Raw genomic sequence first — 12180 nt, 5'->3', positions numbered from 1 at the left:
CCCGTCCAAATTTCCCCCCACCCTGAGAGAGAAGGCCCTGGGGAAGTGAGGGGTGTTCAAGGACACACTTGGGGAATATCATTTGAGGACGTGAACTCTTTATTGGGGAGGGGGCTCTGTGGCCCAGAGCAGGGGCAGGATGGGGGTGGGGGGGGCATTCCAAAGACAGACATGGACTGTCCTCCCTAGCCACCAGGGCGGTGGGGCACACACGGTCCCGGGGCCCAGCCCCTGACGGTCCCCCCTGCGAGTGTACCCCTCAAGCGCACACACACAAGCAGCCAGCTTCATGCATTTCCAAAAGGCCAGGCCTCACCCGGAGACAGGGCATTGGCCGGGTGGGCATCCCGGGGAGAATTCAGCTCCATCTCTTCACCCCAGTCAGACACGGGTTGGTGGTCTCCAGGGGGTGAAAAGGGGCTAGAAGGCGTGGCAGGGGCCTGGGGCAGTGGCGGGGGCTCCTCTGGCCTCGACCGCTCTCTGTCAGCCTGCTCACCGGTGGGACTTCCGGTGCGGCTTCGGGGAGGGCTTCCGGTGGGCTCAGCCTCTTGGGGTTCATGGCCTTGGGCTGGTTCTTCCTCATCAGCCTCTTCTTCTTCCTCGACCTCCTCTTCCTCCTCCTCACTCACGTCTTCCCACTCCTCATCCTCCCCCTCATCCTCCTCCCCCACGTCCTCCTCCCCCTCATCCTCAGGGGGCCGGTGGGCAGGAGGAGCTGGGGTCTCGGGTGGCTGTGGGGAACACAAGGCAGGTTGGGGCGAGGGGGTGGGCCCTGAGCACCCCACGCCCCCTGCCCAGAGAGGACAGCCCGCCTTACCTGCAAGGGCGTCTCCTCAGGTGGAGCGGGCTGTGGGGCCTCAGGGGCTGGGGACACTGTGTCCTCAGTCTCCCAGCGGTCATCATGGTCACTGGAGGGGACAGAGGGAAGGGGTGAGGCCTGGGTGGATGAGAAGAAGGGGCCTCCCACCTCCAGGTCCTCCCCCAGAGAAAAGCTGCAAAATTCAACTCAGGGCAAGAGGGGCTGCAGCTTTCCAGGTGAGGGTCCACATGTTGGAGCTCTGAGGAGGGAATGGTGGGTGTGTGTCCCCAGGTGTCAGGGACAGACAGACGGAGGGGCACCAGGTGGCAGAAGAGGAGTGAAAGGAGATGAAGGGAGAGATGGAGGTAAAGCATTTACCTAGAGAGCTAGGCCCCAACTACCCCCAAACAAGAGCCTGACCCACAGAGAGACAGTAGCCAAGAACTGACAGGGACGAGACAGCACAAACATGCCCCCGCGGAGTCAGAACAACCAGGGATAGAGCCAAACAGCCCTGCTGGGGGCACAGGGGTGTGCATACACCAAGGGTCGGGGCGCCCCCACCTGTAGGCACGAGGGGCTGCCTTGGTCTGGGGTCGGCTACTCTTCCTCCTCCTGCGGCTGACCTCAGCTTTGTGCTGGGACAGGAACTCCCTGAAAGTGGGGGGCTTGGGGGGCCGAGTCCAGGCCTGGTCATCTGCAAGAGAACCCAGGAGGAGTGGGGGATGGGGGGCATGACACAAAGTTAACCCCCATGCCTAGCCCTGCCAGCTGCCGTTCCCGCCCCCCGCCCCCAGCGAGAACGCCCACTCACCATAGCGGTGGGATGGTTCAAGGGCAGCAGCTGGCCCATCCTTGAACCTGGGGAAAAGAGAAAGGGGGTGAGCACGCAGCTGGGGGAACAGTGGGGGCAAGAGGGGTGGGGAGAAATAAGGGAGAGAGATGGGGGCCAGGGTCAAAATCAAGATCACAGAAGGAGAGACGGTCAAACAGAGGGGGTCCCTGATTAGAAGGCAGACAGGATCAGGTGATAGACAAGAGGCAAACATGACATTGTAGTGACAAATACAGAAAGAAAAAACTCAGTATTTGACACCCCAAAACAAAAATTTAGAACGTACGTGATCCCCAGCCTCCAGTCTAGCCACAATTCCTATCACTGTCTCCCATCTCCTCGGCTAAGCAGAGTCACCTAGCACACAGAACTCCTGCCTCAGGGCCTTTGCACCTGCTGCTCCTGGGACACTTCCCCAGACCTTTCAGTGGCCTGCACCCTCACCTCCTCCAGGCCTCAGCTCAGACCCTCCTAAACACCTGTCTAAAATAATCACATAATGGGGCGCCTGGGTGGCTCAGTCATTAAGCATCTGCCTTCGGCTCAGGTCATGATCCCAGGGTCCTGGGATCGAGCCCTGCATCAGGCTCCCTGCTCAGTGTGAAGCCTGCTTCTCCCTCTCCCACTCCCCCTACTTGTGTTCTCTCTCTCGCTGTCTCTGTCAAATAAATAAATAAAATATTTTTAAAAAATAAAGTCATCACATATTATATATATCACCAAAGTCTAAAACAAAAGCCTCCATCCCTCTCCATACTCTTCTTCTCTGTTCTTCGTGACCTGCCACTGGATCTAGTCAGTGTCCACCTTTCCAACTCGAGTCTAGGTTCCCTGAAGGCAGAAGTGTTTTGTTCATTACTGTATCCCCATCACCTTTCATGACACAGAGGAGAGACTCAATAAATATTTCCTGACAGGGGTGCCTGGGTGGCTCAATCGGTTAAGGGTCTTGCCTTTGGCTCAGGTCATGATCCCAGGGTCCCAGGATCAAGTCCCACATCTGGCTCCCTGCTCAGCGCAGAGCCTGCTTCTTCCTCTCCCTCTGCCCCTCCCCCTCATAAATAAAATCTTTTTTCTTTTTTTAAGATTTTATTTATTTGACAGATAGCAACAGTAGGAACACAAGCAAGGGAAGTGGGAGAGGGAGAAGCAGGCTCCCCACTGAGCAGGGAGCCTGATGCGGGGCTCAATCCCAGCACCCTGGGATCATGACATGAGCCAAAGGCAGATGCTTAACAACTGAGCCACCCAGGCGCCCCTCAAATAAATAAAATCTTAAAAAAAAGATTTGCTGACGAAATCAAAGCACACGTGCATTTATGAGACTTGCTGCAGGCTGCCTTGGGGACACAAGAGGACACCATTACTTACTCTCATTCTTAACCCTGAGAATGTCTCCCTAAAAGCCTTAGAAGGATCAGCTACAGTATCTGTGCAAAGTATTTTTTGCACTTGCACAAGCTTGGCTCACAATCCACAATGAATGCTCTGACCACTGGGCGCACAGACAACAGCCTCTCTCTCCAGCCAGCGCCAATAATAAACGTGACCGGCATGAAAACTTCCAAAGCAGCAAAGGGTGCAGGATGCCATAAAAACGACAACGGTAGGGGCGCCCAGGTGGCTCAGTCGGTTGGGCATCGCTCCGGTCATGAACTTGGGGTCGTGGGATCGAGCCCCAAGTGGGGCTCTGCACTCCGCAGGGAGTCTGCTTGAGGATTCTCTCTCCCTCTCCCTCTGCCCCTCCCCCAGCTTACACTCTCACTCTAAAAAAAAAATAAAATAAAGGACTACAGCTGCAGATCTTAAGAGTGCTGTTGGCTGGCTCTCTGGTACGGAAGTTGGCCTTCCTGTCAATGACACAAGGGTAGAGCTTCCGTTTAAGTTGGACTAACTGGATGTTTCCTGGGACCCAAAAGGGGACCCAGTCAGATAAGGGTAAAATTACCACCCGGATAAGGAGTTTGGGTTGGGGGCAGGGGTGCAGTTTGACGGTCTAATCACCGTCACCCCTTCCTCACGCCTTCTCTAATTAGAATTTCCATCCGTGCCCTTAGCTGGGGCGCCACCAGAGTACCCCCGATGAGAGCAGCTTAGTCTCCCGCCAGGTCTGTCGCCAACAGAACAGACAGCGTGTCCGCCTGCCTCCTGCCCATCCCCGATGCCGGAACGGGCACTCCTCCAGAGAGCGGCCTCCGCCTGAACCCCAGAATGAACCCCCGGGGAGCAGAACTGAGTTCTGCCTGCATGGGGAGCCAAGCCCAGCTGGACCCACAGCTTAGAGCCCAGCCTGAATCAGCCAAATCTGGCTGACCTGTGAACACGAGACAGAAATGGTTTTGAAAAGGAAAAAAGAAAGAAAGAAATGGTTTTATCTGCCAGGGAGTTGGTGGTTCTGACGCAGCATGGCGACTGCTACCTGATACACTAGGTGGGACGTCAGAGAGACCGAGGAGTAAGTCGGGGTCAAGGTCAAGGAACCAAACGGGCAAGCAGAGGGACACTCACATGCCATCAGTCTTCTCAGCATCCCACTCCCGCCGCCACTGGCCAGTGGGCTTGCGGTGTCTCTGCAGCCGCTCCTGGTCGATCTTCTCCCTCTCCTGCTTCCAGCGCAGATACTCCGACCGCTCCCGGCCCGTCATGGACAGCGTCATGTCACCAGCGCCACCCAGGCCGGCCCGGCGGCCCTGCCCACGCACAGACAGGCAGTCAGGGCCCTGTTCCCCGAGCCGGCCCACCCTGGCCTCTCCCCCATGCCCGCGGGGCTGAGAGGCAGGGCCGTGCTCAAGGTCACAGGAGGAGGAGGTGACAGGATGGAGGTTGGGACCAGGTCTGCTCACGTGGCACCTCCACAGAGGCCATCCCAGAGCTCTCTCTCAAGTAGCAACCCCCTCTAGTCCCTCTCCCTGCTGGATTTTTCTTCACAATGTCTGACACTCCCTGACACCTTACGGTATGTTCGTTTAGAGAGCCGCCCCCAGAATCAACTTCACCAGGGCAGGGGCTTGGCCTGAAGACTCCGTCCCAATGGGCGCCTGGGTGGCTCAGTCATTAAGCGTCTGCCTTCAGCTCAGGTCATGATCCCAGGGTCCTGGGATCGAGTCCCACATCGGGCTCCCTGCTCATTAGGGAGTCAGCGTCTCCCTCTCCCTCTACCCCTCCCCCCTGCTTGTGCTCTTTCTCTCTCTCCCTCAAATAAATAAAATCTTAAAAAAAAAAACAAAACTCAGCCCCAGGACCTAAGTCTGCTTCCAGCACTCAAAAGATCCCAGTAAACATTACTGCCATTAGCGAGAGAGAACATCACCCAAAGGCCCATAAAGCTGTAAGAGGAAAGTGCTATGCTGTCCCCACAAGAACGGACCATCAGCTTGGGGCTGAAAGATGGGGAGGGGAGGCTACCCCTCGCTGCTGTCCCGGCCACCGCTGGGCCCAGCGCTCCGGCACAGCCCCAATCAACGGAGGCTGCAGGAAGGACAGACCGGCTGCAGACTGGGGCCCGACCCAGGGAGCCCCGGCCGCCAGCACCCACCTGCCGCTCCTGCTCCAGGCCGCAGCGCACCCGCTCGAAGTCGGGCCCCCCCCAGTTGCGCCCATGACGGCGGCTGCCTTCCCGGCGGTCCCGCTCGGGCTCCTCCAGGGGTCCGCTGCGTCGCCGGGGGTCGTCCAGGAAGTTCCGCACTGGGTTGGGCTCCAGCACACCTTCCTGCGGGCACAGGGAATGGGGGTCGGGGGGGTTGGAGGGCTCACCGGGGCCCAGGTGGCTCCGCCCCGCCGCGGGAACACCCCCAGCACTGACCCGCTGGTTGCGCTCATACTCTGCTATCTTCTCCATCTCCTCGTTCATCTTCTCGATGTTCTGCCGGCGCCGCTCCTCCCACTCCTGGGGGCAGGTAGAACACAGAGACAGAGACGCCGGGGCATCAGGGGGGAACTGCCCGACCCTGGCATGTTAGCATGCGTGCGGAAGAATGACCACAGCGGGGCGCCTAGGTGGCTCAGTTGGTTAGGCGACTGCCTTCGGCTCAGGTCATGATCCTGGAGTCCCGGGATCGAGTCCCGCATCGGGCTCCCTGCTCAGCGAGGAGCATGCTTCTCCCTCTGACCCTCCCCCCTCTCATGTGCTCTCTGTCTCAAATAAATAAATAAAATCTTTAAAAAAAGAATGACCACAGCGGGGGCGCCTGGGGGGCTCAGTCGGTGAAGTGTCTGCCTTCGGCTCGGGTCATGGTCCCAGGGTCCTGGGGTCGAGCCCTGCATCGGGCTCCTTGATCCGCGGGGAGCCTGCTTCTCCCTCTCCCTCTCCCCCTGCTTGTGTTCCTTCTCTCGCTGTGTCTCTGTCAAATAAATAAATAAAATCTTCAAAGAAAAAAAAAAAAAGAATGACCACAGCAGGCCTGAGAATCTCTCTGTACATGGGCCTGCTCGCAAGGCCGGCTTGTGGCTGGCATCTGGGAATTTGGCTCCCGGCGTGCTCCTGGGCAACCGTTAGCTATAAAGGGGGCTCCAGGTGCCTCGGCTGGAGGTGCCAATGGTATGGTACGTGCTGAGCGCCTTTCCTTCTGGGGTCTGGAATTTGGGTTTGTAGGAGGCAGAGGAGACCTACATGACGAGTGCCCAATAAAAACCCCAGGTAAGGGGTCTCGAGGGAGTCCCTGGTAGACAGCCCTTCATGGGTGTCATCACCATTCAACGCTGGAGGAAGTAAGGGCACCATGAGGTGTGGCTACACTGGACGAGATCGCTCGGGAGCCTGCGCCTGATCCCCTCCAGACGTCATCCCCTGAGCCTTCTCCCCTCAGCTTCGCGCTGTAATAAATCTCAGCCATCAATCTTGCTAGGGGAGTACTGAACCCGGAAAAGGAGTTGGGGACCCCCACATGCCACGGCTGCCACAGAAGTGATGCCAGTAATAGGAGTAATAACATGGCAGATGGCAAGGTGACTACCCGCCCCCCCAGTCCATTCTTCCCTTCTTCCACGGTAACAGAATTTTAGACGAGTACACGGCCAAGTTGCTGGAGAGGACATTTTCATTCCCGGGGCTCAGCACACAGGGGAGAAATAAACTTCCACTTGGGTTAAGCCATGGTATTTTGAGGTCTTTCGAGGACAGCAGCTTAATGTCTACAAATCACAAACATCCATAAGTAATGTTCTTCAAGCGCTTCCTCTGAGGATTTCAATGCCTGATATCCCAGAATGCTCGCGATACCTTTGAGACCTGATTATTATTCCCCTGAGAACCCAGAACCTCCCAGAAGGAAGTGAGCTGCCCAACGATAGGAAACTAATTGAACCGAGTCGACCCCAAGTCCATGGTGGGCCCTGAGGCCCTCTGCTAGACAGCCTCCCAGCCCGCTGACCTGCGCATCAGGGCGGGAGAGCAGTTACAGTAAGAACATCACTGATCACCACGGATAAATCCAGGCTGCGAGACAGACAGAATAACAGAGCGAGCGAGCAAGTGCACACGTACTGGACAGAAACACTGCACCAGAATGAGCAAAACGAGGGGAGATAAAAAGACAGGGAGAGTGCATGAAGCCCTGGTCAGGGGGACGGAGGAAAGGAGGGAGGAGAGAGAGAAAGAGCCGATGGAGGGGCTGAAAAAGCCAATGGAGGGGCTGAGAAAAGATGGACAAACGGGACACCAGTCCCTCTGAGAGTAGAACCAAAGAGAAACGAGATAGTAAGAGCCTTGGCCAGACGACTCCAGCCTATCCCGGGCTTCTACCTTAGATTTGCGGTCGGCAGCTGAGGCATCTCCAGCTCCTGAGAGTTGAGGGGACCCCCTGCCCCGGCCCCTCCGGCCACGGCCCCCAGATCCTCCTCGAGACTGCTCCCCAGAACTGTCCTCCCAGCTGCGGGCCGCCCGGCCCATGCCTGCCCGGCCTCCCTGCTGGGGGTGCGTCCGGCCTCCCTTGCTGGCCCCTGGGGGTCGTGGGGTCCCAGGAGACCTCCGAGAGGGACCCAAGTTCTTCTCCTGGAGAAGAGAAGGGAGGAAAAGTACAGTCACTGGGATGAGGAGACTGGGCCACCCAAGCCCCGAAGGCAGCTGGGAGACTTGAGGCCGCCCACAGGGCTGGGGCGGCAGGCAGGGGAGGGCTCTTGGGCCCCAGGTCTCAACTCTCACCCCCTCCTTGTCCTGACGAGTCCCCCACCCTGGTGTGGAGCTCACCGCCTCAACTGCCACGTTCTCCTTCTCCACCGAGCGGCCCTTCCGGGGAGCTGTCACGGCCACTCCCTCGAGTTCGGCTTTTTTCCGGTCCTCCTCAATCTCCTAGGAGCAAACATCAGCGGGAGGAGACTGTCAGGGGTCCCGGCGCCAGCTGGATTCCCACAGCCCCCTAAACGTCCTCCAAGATTAGCCCCCACCTAGGCCTCTCTCCTCAGCTCCAGGCAAGAAAGCTGGTCACTTCAGCATCTTCCCCCCACCCCCCAGCACCATGCTATTCCCCTGCTCAGAAGCCTCCTGTGGTACCCATCTCTGAGTACGAGCCAAAGGCTTCCTCACAGCCTACGGGGCCCTACAGGGTCTGGCCTCATGACTATCCTGACCTCATCCCCCATCCTCTCTCCTTCTTCTCCCCCTCACTCACTCTGCCCTTCTCACTGTTCCTAGAACATACCAGGCTCAGACCTGCCTCAGGGCCTTTGCACCTACTGTCCCCTCTGCTGGGAACACTCTTCCCCCAGAGAGCCTTCAGTCCCTCATCTCCTTCAGGTTTCTGTTCCCGAAACGTCCCCTTCTCAGAGAGGCCTTCCCTGACCAGCTTACAGAAACCACCTCCCCTACCATTCTCTTGTTCACTACCTGGCATTATATGTATTTTGCCTATTGTCTGCCTTGAAGCTTGCAACAGAAGCTGCCTGAGGACAGGAGTACCTGGCTGTTTTATTCACTAATGTATACCCCAAACCTAGAACAATCTGTGACACACACCAGAAACTTGATATTCTTTTTTTTTTCTTTTAAAGTAAATGAATGAATGCATGAAAAATGAATAAATGAAACCCACTCTTTCTCTCAGATCCCTTCTCAGGAACAGCCCCGCCAACTACTCTGGCACTTCTGACAAGGACCTGGGCCGCATGCTGGCCCCTCCCACCTCCTCCCCACCTCCACCACTGCCACTGAGCCCTCTCAACAGCCCTGTCCCAGGTTGGGCACCTCCTCTCCTTCCTCCTTGGTCTCCTGGGCTCCGGTATCACCTCCTCCCACTCAACACCACAGAGCAGCCAGGGGGCTCTTCCTAAAAGGCTATTCTGACGTGCTCCTGCTCCTGCTCAAAGCCCTCCAGGGTTCCCCAGTGCCCTCAAGAGAAAGTCCAAATTCTCAGCCTGGCTGCCAGGGTCAACATTCCTCCACTGACCTTCCAACTTTAAGCTCCTGATTTCTGCACAAATTGTTCCCTCTGCTTGAAACACGTTTGGCTCTTCTTTTCAGCTGGCTAACTCACCCCCTTCAGGTGTCGGAATCTCCTCCTCCAGGAAGCCCTCCCTAATATCTGGGTGGGTGAAGAGGCCCTTCTGGGCGCCCCCCAGACCTCTGAACTCCTGCAGCCCAACCCAGCCCACTCTGGGACATCACTGCCTGAAGAACGGTCGGTGCTCCCACTGGACTGTGAACTCTGGACTGTGAAGTCTGGAATGACCTCAGGGCTGTCTCAGTCATAGCTATATTCCCTGCCACACTCAGCCTAGAGCCTGGCAGTGAAGACCCTGGTGAGTATTCATGTATGAATGATGGAATGATGGAATGAAGGAAGGAATGGCAGGCTAAGGCCTTTGGCTTTTATCCTGAGAGTGATGGGGAGCCATGAAAAGGTTTGAAGGAAGGGAGAGGTGAGGGAAACTCACTGCGGGGAGGAGAGGGGATGGGGTCTCCCAGGGCGGGGCTAGGGCACCTGGTAGCGCCGGATGAGGGCCTCATTTTTTCGCCGAAGAGCTTCGATCCTCTTGTCCAACTCAGCATCCTTCTCCTCCTTCGATTTCAGATCCAGTGTGGCTGACTGAGAAGAGGAGACAGTTGAGAAACAGTAAGAAAAACCTATACCCAACCCAGCACCATTTGATCCAGGGTCTGAGTCTTGGGTCCCCTCCTCCCAAGCCCCCTGACCCAAAGCTCAAATTTGAGACCCCACTTTCCATCTCACCATTCCACTGGCAAGGTGGTACCAGGGTCCCAGCAAACTTCCCCTCTAGAATGTGGACACAGCACTGGGGGTTCCTGAGGGCAGAAGGAGGAGAAGGATTAAGGCTAATGCCTCCCCAATCTGCTTCCATCTCACCCATACCAGGGACTCCTCTCAAACATACATGCACATAAACAACACCATCTGCACCCCCAAGAGAATTCTAGCCCCGCGCTCCCACTCCCTCTTCTTGTGCGAGCCCAACACTTACCTGGAAAAATTTACATTCCACCACCTCCCAAACATTTGTGCCCACCCATTCCCTACTTAAACACTAGAGTCGCACCCACCTTGGGAAAGTTCTGGTCCTACCCTACAGCTTAAGGAAACATCCAACATTGCTCCCTTCCAAAGGAAGATTCTAGCCCAGCCTCCACACCCCAGTGCTGGGAGTTTCAATCCAGGCCTCCATCTCCAGAGAGCTTTAGATACATCCTCTTGCCACCCCCCCCATCTGATTCTAGGCCCACCTTTCTGTGCCCACTCTGGTGTCACTCCATCCCCGTGAAAACTCTAAACCCACCTCTTTCCCAGGAACGGTTCAAAATAACCCCACACAAAAACAAGCTCGAACCCCATGCCTACAAGTTGCCCCGACCCTGGGAGAATACTTTAGACCCACGCCTCGCTCTGGGATGTCCCAGCCCCGCCTCCAACATCCCGAGAAAGGTACCACTGCTTCCCCAACAACCCCGCAAGGATTCCGAAAACAGGCCCGGTGCCCACTGGCGAGGCTTCCTGGGCCTGGCTCAACCTTCCCAAGGAATACTCTACCCGCCCCGGCGCGGACGAAACTTCCCGACCCGCGCACTCCTTTGCAAGGAAAACCTCCAGCCTCTACCGCGTCCGGAAGGCACGGCCCCGCCCCACGCCAGAACCAACTTTCTCGCCCCGCCTCTCCCGCTAGACCTCTGACCCCGCCCACATGCGCGTCGTAAATCTGAGCCCCCTTCTGACTTTCCCAGCCTATCCCCGGCCCCGCCCCCTGGGCCCCCAGGCAACAGCCTGAAGCCGCCCCCTATTCTCGCGTTATTACACCGGCCCCGCCTCCGATTTGCCCAGCCAAGCTCCCGGTCACGCCCCCTGCTTCCCAGCCACGCCTCGTCGCGTCAAACTATGGCCCCGCCTCCGGGAGCCCCAGCCGAGGTTCTGCCTCCGGCGCCAGCTTCCGTGCCAACGTTCTGACCGCGCCCCTGGCTCCGGCAAAACTTTCTGGCTCCACCCCCAGCATTCCCCGCCAGTACTCTGGTCCCGCCCCCTGCCACCCACAACTTTTTGGCCCCGCCCCCGCCCTCGCGTCTGCCTCGCAAGTCGGGGCCGACAATCTGGACCCACTTCAAGCTCAGGCAAAACTTTCTGGCCCCGCCCCCAGCACGTTCGGCCAAAGTCCCGGCCCCGCCCCTAGCTCCCCGGGCTATATTTTGGCTCCGCCCCCAGCTCGGACACAACTTTTTCAGCCCCACCCCCATCTGCCCACCCACGCCCCGGCCCCGCCCACAGCCTGACCCGCCCGGGTCCTGCCCACCCGCCGACGTCCCGCCCCACCAGGGCCCCTCTCACCTCCCATGTGGGCGTCCTGTCCCCGCCCCCCGCAGAGTACTCTGACCCCGCCCCCGCCGGCTGCTCGCTGCCCCGCCCGCACCCGCTCCCGCTCCCCCCACGTGGGGCGCCAGGCCCCGCCCTCTCCGGGCGCGCTCCCGGCCCCCTCCCCCGGTCACCTGTCCCGGAGACCCCGCGGCGTCCGCGACTCCGGCTCCGTCGGCCTCTGCGTCCGCAGCTCCCGGGCCGCGCGCGTCACTTCCCGCCCGCACCACGTGAAGAGGGGAACTAAAGAGGGTCACTTCCGGTCCTGCCGGCCCGTTTCCGGGAGCCTTAAAGGCGCCGCGCCCCCGCGGGTGCAGGCGGGAATGTGTATAGGTGGTCCTCAAGGGTATTCTGGAGGCTTGCTCAACTTCGTTTGGCCTAGATTACTTCCTTCCAGGGAAAGGAGACACCATTCTCTCTCTGGCAGGCCTTTACCTGCTTTACCTGCGTCCTCTTTCCTGTTTCCAATAAATAGGTACCAGGCACGCACGGGGCAATGACTCCTGGAAGCCTGACCTGCCAGGCTCATGTGGGGGATTGGTGGGGAATCCCTCACCCCCCTGCCAGTGAAACCTTAGAGTTAGTTGTAGAAGCTTCAAATTTTCAATCGATAGAATCTTTGATTCATTCTCTAAATCTGCATTGAGTGCCAGGCTGGGGGAGGTGGGGTGCATGGAGAGGAGGGGAGTCAAGGCGATGAACAAGGCAGACCCCATCCCTTCCCTGGTGAGGGAAGGCACAAGTAAATGCGAAATAACAGG

The 12180-nt window shown here is 58.1% G+C and overlaps 1 protein-coding gene across 1 annotated transcript; it reads right to left on the bottom strand.

Annotated features, from left to right (window-relative positions):
• Positions 1-81: 81 nt before the first annotated feature.
• CCDC9 (coiled-coil domain containing 9) lies at positions 82-11677 on the bottom strand. Its single transcript, XM_006739440.3, has 12 exons — positions 11554-11677; positions 9797-9870; positions 9548-9652; positions 7819-7920; positions 7375-7623; positions 5437-5520; positions 5170-5343; positions 4143-4324; positions 1614-1660; positions 1364-1496; positions 818-908; positions 82-731 (listed from the first exon to the last, which is right to left on the bottom strand). Exons 2-12 carry the CDS (start codon positions 9797-9799, stop codon positions 288-290), a joined length of 1614 nt encoding a protein of 537 aa, XP_006739503.2. The 5' UTR covers positions 9800-9870; positions 11554-11677; the 3' UTR covers positions 82-287.
• Positions 11678-12180: the final 503 nt, after the last annotated feature.

Source organism: Leptonychotes weddellii, chromosome 16, assembly GCF_054177405.1.
Source record: "Leptonychotes weddellii isolate Sample4059 chromosome 16, ASM5417740v2, whole genome shotgun sequence".
Lineage (NCBI taxonomy): Eukaryota > Metazoa > Chordata > Mammalia > Carnivora > Phocidae > Leptonychotes > Leptonychotes weddellii.
Note: the sequence above shows the minus strand (reverse complement) of the source record. Positions and strands in the feature narration are given on the sequence as shown.